The 21,111-nt window shown below is 48.4% G+C and overlaps 1 protein-coding gene across 1 annotated transcript in view; it reads right to left on the bottom strand.

Annotated features, from left to right (window-relative positions):
- The window catches only part of ADCY10 (adenylate cyclase 10), a 68,306-nt gene that overhangs the window by 23,270 nt on the left and 23,925 nt on the right, over positions 1–21,111 (bottom strand). The window contains exons 15-19 of the mRNA XM_065409931.1: positions 18,774–19,057; positions 15,237–15,373; positions 13,417–13,542; positions 5,353–5,634; positions 3,688–4,044 (exon numbers count right to left, since the gene is read on the bottom strand). Of these exons, the coding sequence (XP_065266003.1) occupies positions 3,688–4,044; positions 5,353–5,634; positions 13,417–13,542; positions 15,237–15,373; positions 18,774–19,057 (1,186 nt within the window). The remainder of the gene's footprint in view (positions 1–3,687; positions 4,045–5,352; positions 5,635–13,416; positions 13,543–15,236; positions 15,374–18,773; positions 19,058–21,111) is intronic.

The raw sequence follows: 21,111 nt of genomic DNA, 5'->3' as shown, positions 1-21,111 counted from the left end.
GAACAGCTCAGTGGTGTAGGGGAGAATATATAGAGAGAGGTTTAATTATTATCACAAAACAGCACCACACACGGTACCTCTAATCCACCTAACTCCTCTTTTCATTAAGAACTAAATGTCCAGTTCTTTCGCAGAATCTGTGCAAAGCTGTACGTTCTCATACATTAACATACTAGGTCAAATTCACTTTAGTCCAACTCCACTGAAGTAGGCTTACTCTTCTCTTAAATTATTTGCAATAGGTTTGGTACATATTGCACATATTTTCCTACTCATACTGTGAACAGCAGCATTCTTTACAGAGAGCCAATGTTTCAACATTCAGACTGCCTGAACTGAAGCAGGCTGAAAGGAATGACCCAAACTGGAACTTGATCAGAACACCTGGGCTTGGATCCTTCTTCTTGCCTCACTTGCCGTAGGATCTTACAGAGCTCAAGTTTACATTTCATCTGAACAATGAGAAGTCTCCAGCCGGGCAGCACTCCCTAGCACCATGGTAGGGCACTGGTTCAGTACTGACTCAGGGGACTAGGCCTCAAAGGTATTTAGGTCCTGAGCTTCCATTGAAATCAATGAGAGTTAGATGCCTAAATACCTTTGAGGGGCTGGGCCATAGTCAATTGCTCCCTGCAGGGCCGGCTCCAGGCACCAGACGAGTAAGCTCGTGCTTGGGGCGGCAGATTGTACGAGGCGGCATTCCGCCCAATCCTAGGGCGGCACAGCCGCTTTTTTTTTTTTGTTGTTGTTCCGCTCCGGCCGCCCCCTCCCCGCTGGGGCACATCTGCAGTGCTGGGAGTCCCCCTGCACCCTGGCTCCGGCCGCGCCGCAGGTTTTTTTTTTTTTTTTTTTGCTTTGCCGTTTTTTGCTGCCCTGTTTGTTTTCTTTTGTTTGTTTGTTTTTGTTTTTTTTGCTTGGGGCGGCAAAAAAGCCTGTGATGGGGCTTTCTCCCCATCACCTGCAAGGCAAGGGAAAGAACCCCAATTAGTCATACTCCACACTTGGGAGTGATTAACTAATTGCCTCCTGGCCAGAGGAAGCAGAGCAAGACATTTTAAGTAGACTGAGGGTGCTCAGGTGGGGACAGACTACAGTGGACACCAGTTTCTGATGGAGCAAAGCCCTAGCAGCAGGTTTAACAGACAGGAAGCACCAGAGGAAGAACTCTACAGGAGTGAGTTAGGCCCCTGCAGGAGAAGTCCTGAGGCAGGGCCAGCAAGGGAACTACAGTGGACCCTGAGGCTGCAGAAGAGGTATTAGTTTGAAGATCTGATTGGACTTTCATTTGGACTTCTTCATGTTATCCCTGAAAGGGATTTAAATTTCCATGTGCTTTGGCCAGATGGCCATGCCACAGCGTACCCAGAAGGGGCGAAGAGGAAGCCTGAGAAAGGCCATTGAAGGGCAGGGAGTGAGCCATGTAGGTGAGGCCAGAGACAAGGACCCTGTGCAAGGCAGCATGAGGGGTGCCCACTAGGTGAGGATGTGCTACTAGTACTACACTGCCCCTGAATCCTTCTCCACTCTCCATACCAATACTTTATCTGCCTCTTTCATTTTCTTTTTTGTGCTCTGTCTCATACCTTCACCCATATTATTTCACTCAATCTCTCTCCCTCTCAGCCACTTCCTTTTTCACCCCTCTTTTTCTCCGCAGCTCCCTGGGTTTGAGTGTGGTGGTCTTGCCTCGTTCCCTCCAGGTTACTGTGAGTTCTGTATCTGATGGGACATTTTACCTTCACTTGTCCTCTGGACACTTTCAGGGGAGCATGTGCTGGTTAGGGAAGCCTCGGCTGTCACAGCTTTTCTCTCCATTCCTGCCAAATCGGAGAGAGAAACACATATTAATAAAGAGCTGCAGAACAACTTCTCATCACTATCCGCATGGCAGTGGCCAGCGGAAGCTAGTGGGCCATTGTGCTAGGTGCTATACTGACACAGACTACAAAGATGGTCCCTCTCCAAAAGCACTTAAAATTTAAACATTTAAAAGACAAAACTCTAAAGGCTAAGTTCTTACTGGCTGTGAAAAACGCGTCACGGGCTGTGAAATCCCTTCTTCCCCATGAAATCTGGTCTTCTGTATAGTATAGGGTAAAAGTACACCAATTTTACAGGGGAGACCAACGTTTCTCAAACTAGAGGTCCCAACCCAAAAGAGGGTTGGGGGGGGGGGTCACAGTATTGCCACCCTTACTTCTGACCTGCCTTCAGAGCTGAGTGGTCGAAGAGCAGCAGCTGCTGGCCAGGTACCCAGCTCTGAAGGCATCACCCCATCAGCAGCAGCGCAGAAGTAAGGGTGGCAATTCCAAAACCCCCTACAATAACCTTGTGACCCCTCCACTCCCCCTTTTGGGTCAGGACACTTGCAGTTACAACACCATGAAATTTCAGATTTAAATATCTGAAATCATGAAATTTATGATTTTTAAAATCCCATGACCATGAAATTGACCAAAATGGACCGTGAATTTGGTAGGGCCCTACCTGTGGGGATTACACAGCCAGTGCCCGCTGTGCTCTGTGGAACAACTATTATTTGCATTGCCATAGTGTCCAGGAGACCCAGCCACAGATCAGGACCCCCCTGTGCTAGGGGCTGTACAAGCACAGAACAAAAGGTCCCTGCCTCAAAGAGCTTGCAGTGGACCAAATTCTGCAGCAGAACTCCTAAATTCCACCAACAGGGTGAATTCCTTGGAAAATTCTATGGCTGCTGAAACAGTCCACAGGGTCCTGATTGAGATGAATGGGACAGATCACACCTCTCTCAGCCATTTTTCCTCAAAGCCATTGTTTCAGGCTCTCTGCAGACTCAGGTAGGTGACACTGCATCTGTTTCCATTTTCTCCATCATCATAAAGCCTATAAACATATCTGTTCCAACAGGAAAATTCAGATTATGAAGAACAGTTCTGGGGCAAGGACTCAGTTCCCCAGCAAACCCCGCAGCCATGGAATTGTGGAATACCCTGTGTCTAGGTGTAGCTGAAGTCAGAATTTGGGCCAGCCCAGGTTCCGCCTTCACATATTACCAGCCCAGCTAACATAGCCTCCTTCCCTGCACACAGTCCTTCCACTCCACACCTCTACCTGCTTCTCACTACTCCTTCACAGCCCCACGCTGCCCCCACCACAGTCCTTGACTTTCCCCTACCCTTCAGCTCCTGACACCAGACCTAAAGGATGAGCAGAAATGTGAGGGGGCATGGAAAGGTTACAGCATATGTGGGGCTTGAGGGGTAGAGAGTGGGGATATAGGAAAAAATAAGGGGATTGGGAGAGCCTGGAAAGGGGGCCAGGATGCCTCTCCAGATAGATTTCCCCTAGGATGGGAGAGGATACAGAGCAAACAGGGCTACTGGAAGTGAAGGAGAAGAGAGAAAGGGACTTGGCAAAGGTGTCTGGTGCATCCAACCAGCTGAGAGCAGAAGATGCCCAGAGGTACACTTAGTCACACCCACTAGGCCCCATGTCTCAGAGAATGCGGAAGCGCAATACACTCCCGTGCAGTATTGGGACGCAGAGCTGCGTTGAGGACTGTGCAGTCAGTGCATTGCCTGCATAGCCCTAGTCTCTGCAGCAGCGAGCAAAGCCCTCCCTGTAAGATTCTGCCCCCTCCCGGCAGCATGGTCCCTTGGGGAGCCCAGTCTGGGGAGTGCTGTGGAAACAAGGGCTTCCGTTTACCTTCAAATGAGGGACCCTGAAGCCTTTTCAGGGTTGTGTAAATGATCAGTGAGGCTGCTTCGCTGAATGGGTATTCCTTGTGCTGCTCAGAAATGTTTTCCTGAGACTCGAGGCTCTCCAGCATCATTTCCACGGTGTGGCGGTGAAATGAAATGAAGTCCCCTTCTCCGCAGCATCTGCATTTGTGAGCCTGCCCTTCTAGATAGCTCACACATTTGAGATGTAAGGCTTCCTTCTGGCTCTTCAGCCAGATCTCGTAGGCCGCTTCCTGCAGCAGTGGCATGCAAAACGCCATGACGCCGCATTGTATCACCAGCTGCTCTTGCTTGATTAGGTTATAAACAGAAGAGCAGATACCTGAAAGATAACGTGGATTTATCCATCCCCTCTCAGCGAGGCCAGCATTTGAGCACACAAGGCTCTGTTTCTGCTGCAGCCACTGATGCAACTGTCCACACTAAAGGTGTAACACGGCCCTGGGGGGTGGGTCATTGGTGGTAGGGATCAAACCTAGGACCACCAGATTTGAAAGCATGAGACATTACTGCCTGAGCTAAAAAATGCAGTCCTTAGCCATGGATGTAGCAGGCTCCTCAACCACCAGATTTGGGCCAGAGTTCCACACTGTATGAATTATCACCACTTGGCTATACACCAGCGGACGACAAAATAACCTCATCCACTTTAATTCATGCCTGTTGCTATTGTTGGTGTCAGACTTGCACCGAAATAACAAAAGATGTGAAATAACAAAAGATGTGTGGTGATTTCTGTGCCAATCTGTGTGTAGACAAGCTCTTAAATGCTGTAGGGAGAGTTTGGTGGAATCTAGGTGAGGTAGAAGGAGAATAGAACAAAATAAAAAATTCAGGTAAGACATATTAGCTCATACCAGCCCGTTTTGACCTCTGTTCGTCCTCACAGTATGTTAGGGGTTTTTGAATGACTATATTTTAGTGCTTTAATGTATATGCTGCCACATCATGGTTATTATTGTTTGTATTAAAGTAATTCAACAGAGATCTCAACTGAAATGAGGGTTACATTATCCTGGGAATGCATAAATGCGTAATAAAAGAAAATCCCTGCCCCAATAAGTTTATAATCTACATATGAGTCAGAAAAGTGGGGGACGGGAAACTGAAACACAGAGAGGTGAAGTGACTTGCAGGTCAGTAGCAGAGCCAGAAGTAGAGCTTAGGTTTCCTGTATGTGTCAGGTCAGTTTCCTATCCTCTGGACCCAACTGTCTCTCTCTAGATACCGCAGGAGTGACTTGAATGCATTTACAATAGCATTCCTAATGCTGCAACAGCTGAGTTTTTTGTACAGAATTTTCCTTTATTTTTTTAAAGAAAAAAGGCATTGATGATTACCCTGAAACAGATGCTTCTCAGGAGTTTATTTCAAAGTGTGATGCGAGATTCCGTTGTGTAGACTGTGACTGTCAATAGATACATTTAAGATGTAAGAAAGTACTAAAAACTACAGGCAAAAAAAATCTAATGATCTGTACAGTCCCTTCCTACTAGAGACAGCCCCTGCACTTTATGCATGTTAACAAGAAGGATTCACAGAGCACTCTGGAAAGATCACCAACACAGACAAGGAGCAGTGGGATTTCAGCACACTCTGATGCCCCCAGTCTCTGGCCAGCTCCACGTACCTGACTCTTGTCCAATTGGTCTCACCGTCCTGGGGCAAACAAGTAACTCTGTGGAGGGCATATCCTGTGATTGTACATTCTGGGAGTCCTTTCTTTTATTAAAACACTTGAAGATGTGGGAATCCACCAGGGCTGCAAGCGTCTCATTCATCTTCCTCTTGGTCCATTCGGGAAGGATGTGGAGCAGCAGATCAGTCGTGAAAGTCAGCCCGATGATAGCCGCACACTTCACTACCATCTGTTCCGAAGGGCTCATGTTGTCTAACACAGCCAGTGCAATGCCTACCGAAAACAAGTCATTCAGTAAATCATCACTTCTCCATGCTGGGTGCTCCTGAGAGACCAAGACAGTAAGATTACAGTGGTTAGCTGTGGCGTTGGGAGTGAGAGGAGGATGGACGTCCTGTCTGGATCCTGTCCTTTTTACCCTACAAATGAACTGACCTGAAGAAGCTAACACGTCAATTATCTCTTCTGAAAGCTGCCTTCACCAGCAACTACTGATAATGGGCAGTCACAGGGAATTCACACACTGGATTTTTGTACTGACCATGAGTTGATCCAGGATCCACCATAACTGCTCAGTACCTTGATTTGACTGTAGAATTTATTAGGAGGGCTGTGTTTATATTAATTCTTAATAGTTTGTCATTTAAATGAGACTTAAAGCGGCTTCCCAGAACAGCATCAGGACTCTGCTGCGCCGAGCTAGAGTGCCAACTACTGGACTAGAGGCCTGGCATGACTCCAAGAGCAGACCAACGTATTCAGGGATTAGATTGGGGCAAAAAGAGGGGAGAACCTTTTACAGTACAAACGCCAGAAGAATGCCTGTTAAGCAGACTGTAGTGAGACTGAGTGGCCTCCCTCAAAGCTGGAGAGCAAGGGATCACTACACTCCCCCTAGTGAGCAGGGCTAAATCTGCCACTCCCCCCTCACCAGAAGTCCTGGGGCGGGACAGAAAGTATAAAAGGAGAACCCCAGAGCTCAGTTGGGGCTGGAACACTGGAGGGAGCAGCAGATTTATTTTAAAGAATCCTTATTGAGGTTGCAGGAAAAAAAATCCCGATGTGTAGAAAGAATAGTAAATACGGCAGGAGACCAGCTTGGCTTAACAGTGAAATCCTTGCTGATCTTAAACGCAAAAAAGAAGCTTACAAGTAGTGGAAGATTGGACAAATGACCAGGGAGGAGTATAACAATATTGCTCAGGCATGCAGGAGTGAAATCAGGAAGGCCAAATCACACTTGCAGTTGCAGCTAGCATAGGGTTACCATATTCAAACATTTAAAAAAGAGGACACTCCACGGGGCCCCGGTCCCGCCCCCGGCCCTGCCCCAACTCCACCCCTTCCCCGCCCCAACCCCACCCCTTCTCCGCCCCCATTCCAACCCCTTCCCCAAAGTCCCTGCCCCAACTCTGCCCCCCCCCCTCCCTCCCGCTCTGATCTTGGTTGGGGGTTGCTAAGTGCTTCCCTGCTCCCCACTCGCCCCGCAGCCCCTGCAGCATCTATGCCCTTGCCTGCCCTGCTCCTCCTCACCCTGCAGCCTCTGCACCCCCCCCCGCCCCTGCAGCCTCTGTGCCCCCTGCTCCCCACACACACACCCCCGCCGCCTGCCCTGCTCCCCCTGCTCACCCAGCAGAGGGAGAAATGCGGGCTCCACGTGGACTCAAACACTTCTCAGCTGCTCTGTGGGGGAGGAGGGAGCGGGGGAGGGGGAGGGACTCTGGCTGCTAGAGGCCCTAGTGGCTGCGAGCGGCTTTCAATCAGGCCAGGCGTCCAATCAGCCGCGCCGCACTCCGCAGGAGGGGAAATCCCGGACATTTCTACTTCATTAGAAATCCCCCCCGGACGGCCATTTAAGGCTGAAAAAGCCGGACATGTCCGGGAAACCCGGACGGATGGTAACCCTAAGCAGCTAGCAAGAGATGTTAAGAGTAATAAGAAGGGTTTCTTCAGGTATGTTAGCAACAAGAAGAAAGTCAAGGAAAGTGTGGGCCCCTTACTGAATGAGGGAGGCAACCTAGTGACAGAGGATGTGGAAAAAGCTAATGTACTCAATGCTTTTTTTGCCTCTGTCTTCACGAACAAGGTCAGCTCCCAGACTGCTGCACTGGGCAGCACAGTATGGGGAGGAGGTGACCAGCCTCTGTGGAGAAAGAAGTGGTTTGGTTCAGGACTATTTAGAAAAACTGGATGAGCACAAGTCCACGGGGCCGGATGCACTGCATTCAAGGGTGCTAAAGGAGTTGGCGGATGTGATTGCAGAGCCATTGGCCATTATCTTTAAAAATCCATGGTGATCGGAGGAGGTCCCGGATGCCTGGAAAAAGGCTAATGTAGTGCCCATCTTTTAAAAAGGGAAGAAGGAGGATCCGGGGAACTACAGGCCAGTCAGCCTCACCTCAGTCCCTGGAAAAATCATGGAGCAGGTCCTCAAGGAATCAATTCTGAAGCACTTAGAGGAGAGGAAAGTGATCAGGAACAGTCAGCATGGATTCACCAAGGGCAAGTCATGCCTCACTAACCTAATTGCCTTCTATGAGGAGATAACTGGATCTGTGGATAAGGGGAAAGCAGTGGATGTGTTATTCCTTGACTTTAGCAAAGCTTTTGATACGGTCTCCCACAGTATTCTTGCCGGCAAGTTAAAGAAGTATGGGCTAGAGGAATGGACTATAAGGTGGATAGAAAGCTGGCTAGATCGTCGGGTTCAACGGGTAGTGATCAATGGCTCCATGTCTAGTTGGCAGCTGGTTTCAAGCAGAGTGACCCAAGGTTGGTCCTGGGGCCGGTTTTGTTCAATATCTTCATTAATGATCTGGAGGATGGCATGGACTGCACTCTCAGCAAGTTTGCAGATTACACTAAATTGGGAGGAGTGGTAGATACGCTGGAGGGTAGGGATAGGATATATAGGGACCTAGACAAATTAGAGGATTGGGCCAAAAGAAACCTGATGAGGTTCAACAAGGACAAGTGCAGAATCCTGCACTTAGGATGGAAGAATCCCATTCACTGTTACAGACTAGGGACCGAATGGCTAGGAAGCAGTTCTGCAGAAAAGGACCTAGGGGTTACAGTGGACAAGAAGCTGGATATGAGTCAACAGTGTGCCCTTGTTGCCAAGAAGGCTAACGGCATTTTGGGCTGTATAAGTAGGGGCATTGCCAGCAGATCGAGGGATGTGATCATTCCTCTCTATTCGACATTGGTGAGGCCTCATCTGGAGTACTGTGTCCGGTTTTGGGCCCCACACTACAAGAAGGATGTGAAAAAATTGGAAAGAGTCCAGCGGAAGGCAACAAAAATTATTAGGGGGCTGGAGCACATGACTTATGAGAGGCTGAGGGAACTGGGATTGTTTAGTCTGCAGAAGAGAAGAATGAGGGGGGATTTGATAGCTGCTTTCAACTACCAACCTGAAAGGGGGTTCCAAAGAGGATGGATCTAGACTGTTCTCAGTGGTACCAGATGAGAGAACAAGGAGTAATGGTCTCAAGTTGCAGTGGGGGAGGTCTAGGTTGGATATTAGGAAAAACTTTTTCACTAGGAGGGTGGTGAAGCACTGGAATGGGTTACCTAGGGAAGTGGTGGAATCTCCTTCCTGAGAGGTTTTTAAGGTCAGGCTTGACAAAGCCCTGGCTGGGATGATTTAGTTGGAAATTGGTCCTGCTTTGAGCAGGGGGTTGGATGACCTACTGAGGTCCCTTCCAACCCTGATATTCTATGATTCTATGTCTCTTCTAGGGAGCTGGAATCTCAACATGATCCCAGACTAGCAGGGCCGTCCTTAGGCATAGGAGGCTACTTAGGGCACCTGAAAATTTAGGGCACCACTGGGTCTTAGTGTCCCCCTCCTGCCTCTTCCTATCCCTGTTCTGACCCTTCCTGCAGGCTCCCATAGCTGGCTGCTGCAGCCTGGTGACTCTTACTCCAGAAGGGATCTAGTAACTTAAAAGTGAAAAAGTCTTCCACCCTACCAGACCTATTAGCACAACACTGAAACTGTTAAAGAGCCATTCAAGTGGTAATGAACCCATTTAACAGGCATTTGCCAACCCCTAGGTATATATTGTCAGTTTCTGAATTCGCTGACAAAACCAGTTGTGCATTATTGTAATATTTACTCAGAACATGTTAGTCTACAAGACCTTAGTTTAAAATTTGCTTTAAAAATATTTCATGAGTGAGTTTGTGAAGATTCATAGATTCATAGATTCTAGGACTGGAAGGGACCTCGAGAAGTCATCGAGTCCAGTCCCCTGCCCTCATGGCAGGACCAAATACTGTCTAGACCATTTCTGATAGACATTTATCTAACCTACTCTTAAATATCTCCAGAGATGGAGATTCCACAACCTCCCTAGGCAATTTATTCCAGTGTTTAACCACCTTGACAGTTAGGAACTTTTTCCTAATGTCCAACCTAAATCTCCCTTGCTGCAGTTTAAGCCCATTGCTTCTCGTTCTATCCTTAGAGGCTAAGGTGAACAAGTTTTCTCCATCCTCCTTATGACACCCTTTTAGATACCTGAAAACTGCTATCATGTCCCCTCTCAGTCTTCTCTTTTCCAGACTAAACAAACCCAATTCTTTCAGCCTTCCTTCATAGGTCATGTTCTCAAGACCTTTAATCATTCTTGTTGCTCTTCTCTGGACCCTCTCCAATTTCTCCACATCTTTCTTGAAATGCGGTGCCCAGAACTGGACACAATACTCCAGTTGAGGTCTAACCAGCGCAGAGTAGAGCGGAAGAATGACTTCTCGTGTCTTGCTCACAACACACCTGTTAATACATCCCAGAATCATGTTTGCTTTTTTTGCAACAGCATCACACTGTTGATTCATATTTAGCTTGTGGTCCACTATAACCCCTAGATCCCTTTCTGCTGTACTCCTTCCTAGACAGTCTCTTTCCATTCTGTATGTGTGAAACTGATTTTTCCTTCCTAAGTGGAGCACTTTGCATTTGTCTTTGTTAAACTTCATCCTGTTTACCTCAGACCATTTCTCCAATTTGTCCAGATCATTCTGAATTATGACCCTGTCCTCCAAAGCAGTTGCAATCCCTCCCAGTTTGGTATCATCTGCAAACTTAATAAGCGTACTTTCTATGCCAATATCTAAGTCGTTAATGAAGATATTGAACAGAGCCGGTCCCAAAACAGACCCCTGCGGAACCCCACTTGTTATGCCTTTCCAGCAGGATTGGGAACCATTAATAACAACTCTCTGAGTACGGTTATCCAGCCAGTTATGCACCCACCTTATAGTAGCCCCATCTAAATTGTATTTGCCTAGTTTATCGATAAGAATATCATGCAAGACTGTATCAAATGCCTTACTAAAGTCTAGGTATACCACATCCACAGCTTCTCCCTTATCCACAAGACTCGTTATCCTATCAAAGAAAGCTATCAGATTGGTTTGACACGATTTGTTCTTTACAAATCCATGCTGGCTATTCCCTATCACCTTACCACCTTCCAAGTGTTTGCAGATGATTTCCTTAAGATTATAAAATCACATCTCTAAAAAATCCTTGCATAGATTTTTAGATACACCATCATCTTCAGCCTTAAATGCTTGGGTCTTCAGACATAGTTTTTTAAATAAATCCTTCAAAAGACCACCCTTATCTAAAATACACATTTTAATTTTAATTACTATAGTAAAAAAACTTTGCTTCCAAAATCTTCCTGTCCATCCCTTTCTCCCTTCATATGCCCCCCCCCCCATTGAAGAGAGCCCTTAAAGGGACAACACCCCTTTCCTTCCAGATAGCTGGACAAAGAGTTTCCCTTTCTTTACTTCTGACTATATGATGAACTAGTTTTAAGAGAACCCTCCAGCAAAATCAGTACTTAGTAAGATATAACATCCTTTGTTATGCCTAAAATCTTTGGAAACATATATTTTAAAGTTGGCGAAATTTCATAAGCATGTCTATTGTTATGGAGATCACACAAAGTAAATTAGTGTTCCCTTTTTCTAAAAGCAATGAACATTGTTATGAACACACTAAACCTCTGTGACTGATTAATTTAAAATAATATTTTTGTTTCAGTGAGTTAAATATGTAGTAATCTGGAATGATTACTTTATGAAGGCTTAAGAGTACATTTAAAATATAAAATCAGCTTAGAAATACTGATTAAGAAAATGTAAAACAGAGAAGAGTTGCATCATGTATTCCATACTTAATGTTGTATTCAGCAAGACAGCTGACTCGCTCTTACTACAAAGTTTTTGCAAATAAATCTCTGACAAACTTCAGGGCATATCAAAAAACCTGTGACTGACATTTTTTGATTTCCAAGTTTAGTGCTTTTAATTAGGTACCTTCTGCATGTCCAGTCTTCACCATCTGGCATGCAGTGGAAAACATGCCCCATTTTCTTTAGAAAGAAATTGCAGAAGAGTGTTTTTTTCAAATGTCATTTGCTTCATTTGGGTTCAGGGATTTGGCTGGAAGGGGGTGAGCACGATGGGGGAGGGAAGAGAGGAGGGAGACAATGGGGAGAGGGTAGGGCCTGGGTGGAGTGGGGTGGGGCCTGGAGCGGAGCAGGAGTGGAGTATGGGTGAGGCCACAGGCAGAAGAGGTGGGCTGGGGAGCTAGCCTCCCCAAGGGGCAGCTTCACCCACTGCCCATGACAGGAGGTAAGAGCGGGTTGGCTCCTGCACACCCAGTGCGCACTGCAGTCTCCTTAGGCAGGGGCTATATTCACAGAGCCGAATGTGCCAGCACCACGCATTCTGTGTGAGGGAGAGGGTAAGGGGGTCTCTGCGGGGAACTGTGACTCTCCACCACCGTGAGGCAGGCCGGGGGGGCCGGTATCTTTTGCTACCTCGTCCCTAACCCCCCCCTCCCCCGGGCTGCTGTTGGGCATAGGGGCACCAGTTTAATAATACTGCGTAGGGCCCCTTAAATCCTAAGGACGGCCCTGCAGACTAGGCCCTGAGTGGAGCTGCGCCCTGCGGTCGGAGGAGACAGACGAGAATCCCCAAGGATTCCCCGCCACCAGGGCCAGCTTTAGGCCAATTCCCCGGAATCGGGCCCCGCGGGTAAGAGGGCCCCGCACCCGCACCTAAGAGGGCCCCGCGCTTTAGGCTCACACGGCAGTGGTCCGCTCCGGCGGCATTTCGGCGGCGGGGGGTCCTTCAGTGCCGCAGAAGATGCGGAGCGGACCCCTCCGCCGCCGAAGACCCGGACCGCGAAATCGGGCCCCGCAGGTCCTAAAGCCGGCCCTTACTGCCACCGTTAGGGGCCTGGGCTGGGACCCAGTGGAGTAGGGTGGGCCCGGGTCTCCCTATCCACTGCTGCCAACCCCACCCCTGGGGTGGCAGTCTACCCACCTTAGCAGTGACGGCTCCAGACAGCAGCGCACCAAGCACGTGCCTGGGGCGGCAAGCCACGGGGGGCGCCCTGCCGGTCCCTGCGAGGGTGGCAGTCAGGCTGCCTTCGGCGGCTTACCTGCGGGAGGGCCGCTGGTCCCGTGGATTCGGCGGCAATTCAGCGGCGGGTACGCCAAAGCCGCGGGACCGGCGAACCTCCCGCAGGCAAGCCGCCGAAGGCAGCCTGCCTGCCATGCTTGGGGCGGCAAAAAAGCTAGAGCCGCCCCTGCACCTTAGGCCGGATGGTCTGCGCTTGCCTGCTTTTGCTCTGCCCCAGCCAGGAGGTTGTGGGCCATAGACTGTTAATTGCTGTCTGCTCCAGTCAGGAGGTTGTGGGCCATAGACTGCCTGTGCTCTACCCTCCCCCTCTCCCTCTCCCGGGCCAGAACTTCCCCATAGACTATTGATTACTACCTGCCTGTAGTGAGGCGGGGTGGCCTCCATTCCCACTTGAGAGTGAGGAACCACTACACATACTTCTTGCCTAATTGGAAGGTCTGGCCTATTCTGCAGAGCTCAGACTCGTGCTTCTCCGCTTTGCTCCAAAGTTCAGACCTGCGCTGTCTGCCGCATTCAAGCTCCCAGGCCCTTTTTAACTGCTGCCCTTAAGGAACAGAAACATTGTGTCCCCACTGGCTGGAGACATCAGGATCAGAACCTCACCTTTTAAGGTAGGGGGCAGCATAATATTTTGCAACTTAACATTCTGGCGAATGGTGCAAATGTACAATTCATTGTCTGAGCTGGAAAGCGATTCCGTTTTGTAGGGGATGACCTTGATGGCATTGGCTGCACGGAGAGAAAGAGGAGAAAAAACAATTACAAGAACTCACATTTTAATTTGTTTGCTTTTTAAATCTATCCAAAGCAAAACAATACTTGACAAGATCTAATGGGAACAGCCATTATAACCATTTGGGTGTGAGAATAAACTCTATCACCCAGAATGCAAAACAGGTTCCGTTGCATTTCTACTTAATCACAACATTCCGAGGCTGGCTCTTCTGGGGGCCAAATCTTTGGTGTCTCCTAGATTTCCCAGACTAAATCAGATCAATGGCCTATCTTAGGAGGAAACCTTAACTCTTCTTCCCTAATGGAAATTTGGCACTAATATATGGGGAAGTACTAGCCTAATCCCAGGAAGTAAATGGCTGGTTTATGGCCTGCAGGAGCTGGGCTGCTATTTTTCTCTTCCCCCTTATTTATCTAGGAAGTTTTAAAAGGTTTACAGAATCATTGCCATGGAATTATTATCATTTTGTTTTTGATATTTACAACAGCTTTTATTTAAAGAAACATTATACAGCAATATAATCATCAAATCTCCCAGTTTAACAGGGTGTTACCTTTGCACTATGCAAGACGTTTTGTTTCTGGTGATTGTATTATTCTGATTACCCATTTATCAAGCCAGGCATGTCTATCAAATGTTAATAATCAAAAACATGGACAGATGTGCTGGGTTTGTTTTTGTTTTCAGGCAAATGTATTTTGTCTGAATATTGAACAACATATCTAAGAATCTATCCGCTACATTTCTCATATCTTAGCTAGTATAACTGCAAGTGATACCATTCCCATAAATATCAAAATCTTTTGGTTGGAAGATATTTGCCACCATAATACCTTGTATCAATTAGTCCACAGATTAACTGTGTGGTGAGTAGGAAAGTGTTTCCTTTAATGTTTTAAATATGTTGCTTTTTCATTTCACTGGATGGCAGCATATTCTATTATGGAAAACTATAACTATTCACTATTAGAGGGGTAGCACATAGAGGAAACCTTTTAAGGTTGCTAACAAATTGCATTATAACCTTTTTTCAGTGACTTATAACTTTGTTAGGCATTAAGCTTTGGGACTGAAATTTTCCATGCTTGGTCTCTGCCTCAGATTTGGTTTTTTGAAAAGTTAAGACTTAAAATGGTTCAGCAGTTTTGTCAATGTTAAAAAAATGCATATTTTCCACCTGCCCTCTTTTTGAGCAGCTTTAGTGTGCCAAAGATTTGGAGCAGGAATAGAAATTTCTCAGGGACAAACAGCATCCAAGAGTTCTAACTCAGTCCCATGCTTTAATCACTCAACCTCACTCCCCTCCCAGAGACAGGAATGGAACCCTGCAACCCAGCATTCCACTGCTGAACGTACACCACTTACCCTTTCTGCTGCCTCCCCTGGCCCCAGTCTTGCCTCCTTTCCTAGCCTGTTCAGCTACTCTTTCCATTCCCCTCAGCACATCTCCTCTTTGCCCCTTGCACCCTCCTTCCTTCCCTGAATTCCAGCAGCCAGTGCCAGGCTGACAAACATTCCCAGAAAGGTTAGAACTGCCTGGGAGGGTGAGTCACTATACACTATACATGGGCTGTGGCATTTAAGAACATAAGAACCTGTCTTGCAACAGTGGCCAATGCCAGGTGCTTCAGAGGGAATGAACAGACCAGGTAACCAAGTGATGATGAGTTAATGACAAGTAGCTTACTGAAAAGGCCCTCCCACTCATAATCTACTTCTTCCTCCTCCTCCCACAGATGGAACATGAGCATGTTCTTTAAATGGAGGTTCCGCAGCAACTCCTCGCAGTAAAATGGAATTCCATGGCTTCTCTGTATCAAGAACCTAAAGAGAGACAAAACTATCACTGACCATTAAAATAAGGGACTGTTATTCTCCTTGGGCGATGTTGGGGATGGTAGCTACGTAGATACCATGGTGACAGGTGCCTTAACAACATCTAAGGTTGCAGTTGAAATGGACGAGGCTGTATCAAGTGTCCTGTATGCCTCCTACGTGGTAGATTGCAGGGCTGTACTGAAGATACAGAGTGTGTCGTGGGGTGAATGAGCAGCAGGGCAGGGGATCAGGCTCATATTCAAATGACAGTCAGGTGTAAATCAGCACTTAACGTAGCTATGGTCGTTTACAACAGCTGAGGATCTGGCCCCATGTTTGTTTTTAAATGTTACTAATAGCAACTAGGTTACTAAAACTGGACCCATGTCAAGCCTAAATATTCTCTGCTAACTCATCACATAGGTGTCACCACCTTCCTGCAGAGTTCCAACCTGTCACAGCCAGCCTCTTCCTTAAACACCTTCCTCCTTTCTCCCATAAAGCCCTATCAGTCGCAGAAATGCTCTCTGGCAAAGTCCATCTAGTCCCCACCTTTTCCTTCTTCAAATCCCTCCTTAAAAGTCACCTCTGCCTTTATGCCTGCAAGACACTGTCAGTTGACATTGGCAAGGCAGATGGCAAGCCATAAGCACTGTTCATTGTGCTAAAATGTACTTGTTTGACTAACTCTCACCCTCCCATTCCCACCACCACCACCACCCTCTTTGGCTACCTGTTGTAACATACAGTCTCAGTGTTTTTAGGGCAGGGACACTGGAGCCCTCATCCTGACTGGCACCCTTAGGTGTTACTATAATATAAATAAATGCCAAGATTTTCAAAAATGGGAGCCTCAAGTAAGACTCGTAAATCCATATTTGGGCACTTAAATAAATTGCCTGATTATTTCAAAAGTGCTGAGCACCCAGCAGCTCCCATTGACGTCACCCATACAACTTTAATTGTGCATACACACTATGATTCAATCTTTAATTAATTACTGTCCTCCTCTCCCCCACGGGACTTCTTGCTTCAGTCAATGCACACAATGGAATCTAGGATCCTATGGTTACACCAGTGTGGGGGTCACATAGGAGTCCTTGGAGTTATTTTAAGGGTCCCTTCTACAGTACTTATACAAAACCAGGAGGAGGGTAAGGAGATTCGCTTAGGCACATACAGCAGTTAGGCATCTAACTTCTGGTTGCTCTTTTGAAAATCTCTCCATTTTATACCAGGCTTTTGATTTGCAATGTTTTAAACAGGCTCGGCCAATATCTGTTGACCAGTTGCTATGACATTTGCGGCCTCTCAGCCACTTGAATTGCAAAGACTCAAAATGTCAGTAAAGCTTCCTTTGGCAAAATATCCCCCAAGTCCGCTCATTACCTGATGTTTCATCAATTCACAGATTCTAAGGCCAGAAGAAACCACTGTGATCAGCTAGTCTCACCGCCAGTATAATACAGGCCATAGAATTTCCCTGAAATAATTCCTGTTGGAACTAGAGCATATTAGAAAAAACATCCAGTGCTTTCGTACCATGCTTAGCTTTAGTATCTTAGCAAATATGGAAACAGTACTGGCATAGCCATCTGCATTACAGTAGTAAAATGGAAAAACCAATAAGGATAACATTTTAAAATGCACTGTGCAGGTTTTTGTTTAGTTGATTGCTTTTAGCTGAAAGCAGGTATCAAATAAGCTTTAATGAATTTTTAGCCTTGCCATTTGAATGAGTGAAAGGGTAACTGGAGATAGATGTTCGCTAAGTCTGTTTATAAAACTGGAGATGGAAGCCTAATACAGACTGGGTTTTACCTAAGCAAAAAGGGAACTGCTGATACAACGCTGAGGACTCTCAGCAGGTCACAAATGGATATAGAAATAGGCATAAAGAGTCTAGAACTGGAAGGAGTTGCCCAAATTTGAGATACTGCAAGCTGTGTTAAACTGGCTGGAATAATGAAGATAGATGGGTGGGTAAGTCACCACCTGCCCCCTGTGGGACATGTTGAGAAGAGGTGTAGGAGCCACTGGCACTTGATGGCTGGGGGGTTACTCCAGAAAGCTTATGCTTTACTGTGAGGATTTTACCTTTGTTTGTGGGCTCTGGGAATTACTCTGAGGACATCCAGGCTTCACCCAGACTTTGGGCCTCATCACTGGACCAACTGGATCCCAGACTGCCTAGGGGATGGGAGACTGAAGATTTCTGTTGGTTTCTTCTCCCTCACCTGTCCCCGCTGCCTGATTCTATGCTCCTCCTCAGCTTCCATCCAACCAACTCTGAGGCTGACTGAACCACATTGGACCATCAAGACAGGCCAAGACACCCTCTCAAGCTCTGCAAGCCAGACATGCCACCACTGAACCTGTCTGGAGCTGCCCTGCCTGCATTGATTCCTGGGACAACCCCAGACAAAAAACCGCATTTCCCCAACATTTGCTGCCTCACCTTCCCTCCCCCTCCTGTGCCAACCCCTTTGCCTAAAGAGCTGGAATAATCTCTGACCATGTTGACCTGAAACCCAGCAGCAAACCTTGCCTTTCTTTCCTTTCCCCAAAGGGGTAGGCCCTTTAATATCAGCAAAGAATTCTGACCACCTTCCCTCTAAAGGACTCTGATAAACACTCCAGTCAGACTAGTCCCAACGCAGAGCCACTTCCCTGTCAGAGCTCAAACAGCTCAGACTGTATTTTCCCTCTTTGCGTTGAGTGAGTAGTTGAAGGAATTTTGACAGGGCAGTTGCTGTACTAAGGTGCACTCACACCTGACTGCTGAATGGTGGGGCCGGAAACAAAGGTCAAGTTAACATCTTAGCCTTCTGTGCTCACCACTCTTCACCACAACGGAGGGGATGGATGGTACCACCTTAGCTCTCTGCCTAGGAGCAAACTGATCGAGAGATCCCCCAAGCAACCGCCCTGGGATGTATTTGCAAGCCAGAACATTAGAAGGCAGTGACAAGCCAAGAGCTATATGTTAATAACAATAATATCTGGACTTTCTATAGTGCTTTTCATCAGTGCTTTTTCAGAGTCAGTATAATCATCTTCATTATACAGATGGGGAAACTGAGGGACAGAGAAACAACGTGACCTGCCCAAGGTCACCCAGTAAGCCAGTGATAGAGCCAGGAATAAACCTCAGTCCCAATCCAGTGCTCTATCCACTAGGCTACAGTGAATCTTTGCCAAGCCCTAGATGGAACAGCACAGTTAGGACCAACCGTGTTTTACTAGGTGCTAGGCTATTGGGCTGTTTTGACCCTGCTTTCATGGACCCTACAGAGTCACTTGGCCATGAGCCATTTGGTTCCTCCTTTATGGACCTGCTCCCCTCTGTTTTGCAGAGAAAGGTTGGTTTGCAGCTAAGAGCACAGATCAGGTGCCTATCACTTACGTTTCTAGCTCCCGGGGGATGCTGACCACCCCAAGGTCCTGGCAGGCTTTTTGCAGGATCACAGAGGGCTTTAGCTCCCGCAGCTGAACATAGGTGGTCTTTGTGCTCTTAATGATGTTTGCAGCAGAGACACAAGGCAGCCATGCTTGGCGGCTGGGAGGAGATAGAGACATGACCATAAACACTGGGATGTTGGAGAGCAAGTTGTCCAGAAATTCCCATGATGCAGGATCAATGAAGTGGGCTTCGTCAATGACAAAAATGAGAATGTCTTTCTCCACTACCTAAAAAAGGGCAAAAAATCGCCTGAATAAGGTGTTGCTTCAGTTACCTATATCTTGCCTCCAGGCCAGGGCCAGGAGTGTCATACCCCCACCCCCGTGACTGCTACTCCAACCTATGGGGTGGAAGAGCAGCTGCAGCTCCTTTGTGTTGGTTAGATAGGATACGGGGATCTGCACAGTAGCGTAGCTAGGGGGGTGCAGGGGAAGCAGCCGCTTCCCCTCAGCACATTTTTCAAAAGCGGCGCCTGCCGGGCTGGCGCTGGGCTCCTGCAGGCAAGGGGGAGCAGCATGGCCGGAGGAGCCATTGGGGGGGCGGGCACGGCCGGAGGAGCGAAGGGGCCGGCTCCTCGGCCATTGCGCCCCATGCTCAGCGTGGCCCCAACATCGCCGCGGCCGCCTCCTGTGGCGGCTCAGGGCTCAGCGGCTGAGCGCTCCCCGCCCCTGGATGCGGCAGCAGCAGCATCTCCCAGCAGCGGCTCGCAGCCCATTATACAGTGCAAAGAGAGGCAGGGATGGGAGAGGGGACGAAAAGCCCCAACACGTCTAATGTCCCAAGCGCCTCCCGGAAGCGATCGGGGGACAAATATCAGGAAGTAGCAACAGGCTTCTTCTCCGGGTCCAGTGCTGGGCTGCCAAGCACACCCGCCCGGGCTGAGGGAAGCAGGAAGCTGCCGGAGAGAGGGGGGGATCTGCCCGCCTGCCAGCTGCTGCCCACCCCACTGCTCCGCTCCCCCCCCCCCAGCCCCCAGGAGAAGCGAGCAGCGCCCGCCACCCTTTCCCCGCGCCCGCAGCCTCCAGCCCGGCCTCAGGGCAGGGTGGCAGCCCGCACCGCCTGGAGCTTCCCGCGAGCCTCTCCCCTTCCCCTCTCGCGGCGGCCGCCCGGCGCAGTGTCATGTTTTCCTCCGAGTCCGAGGTCGCTCGGCAGCAGGTGAGTCCCGCCCGGGGGTGCTTGAAACTTTCTCGCCTCTTCTCCCCCCCTTCTCCGACCGCACCCTAAAAACTTCCTTGGCCGGGCCACGCCGCGCCATGCCCAGCCCCCTCCCCCCGGACTGAGCCCCTCCGAGAGGGGGCGCAGCATGGCCGCAGCGTGGCCGGAGGAGCCAAGGGGGGGGAGACGCGGCACGGCTGGAGGAGCCAGCTAAGGGGGGGGGGGGGCGCGGAGCGGCCGGAGGAGGAGCCAAGGGGGCGTGGCCAGAGGAGGAGCCAAGGGGGGGGCGCCTTTTTATGTTTGCTCCCCCTGCACTTAGAACCTGGCTACGCCACTGGGTCTGCATACCCCCCCACCACCACCACCACCACCACCTCTAACGTGACCTTCTGTGCTGACTAGGGAGGAGACAAGGTCCAGAGCTTTCCTCCCAGCCAGCTCAACCCACTTCATTCATGCACGTGTAAGAGGGCTGTGTCCCTGCACACCGGGGGCAATGTCACCCAAGATGATTACACTCTTTTGGAAAGGGGGGTTATTTATGTTTTTCCACTCTGGGGTATAGTCCCTGCATTTTGGGAGGAGATCCAAGCTTTGGGACAAAGCGTGAGCCAGTTTCATGGAGAATCCATCCCATAATCTGAATCTGAGAAGGGCCAGAAAGTGCACTCGGTGATACAGAAAGACATAGTTCCTGCCCTCTAACTTTAGACATCACACAGTGAGTGCAGGTAACAGGAATTAGGATTGAGGAGGGATATAGAGGATAAGGACATAAGGAAAATGACCGGAGTACACCGTATTCCCAGCCTGCTAACCAGCTGCTCATTAGCAGAATCTGCAAGTCCAGTGCAGTCTGGGGAATCATTTCTCCCCATTTCACAATAAAGAGAGTGGTTCACCTCCTGTAGTATTTTCACAAGAAATAGTTTCATCTCCTCTGTCCTTGTTTCATTATCCATTTTGAGAACCTCGGCAGAGGTGGGAAACTAGTCAGAAAAAAATGAGAACAGTGAGCAGAAGAGGCAGCGTTCCTGTTCATGATATACACATTCATGGGAAAAGCCCTGATTGAAATGTCCAGCCTAGTGAGACACACATGTTCATCTCAGTGTCTATCCTTTCC

The sequence above is a fragment of the Emys orbicularis genome, chromosome 8, assembly GCF_028017835.1.
Source record: "Emys orbicularis isolate rEmyOrb1 chromosome 8, rEmyOrb1.hap1, whole genome shotgun sequence".
NCBI lineage: Eukaryota > Metazoa > Chordata > Testudines > Emydidae > Emys > Emys orbicularis.
This window is presented reverse-complemented; position numbering and strand designations above follow the sequence as displayed.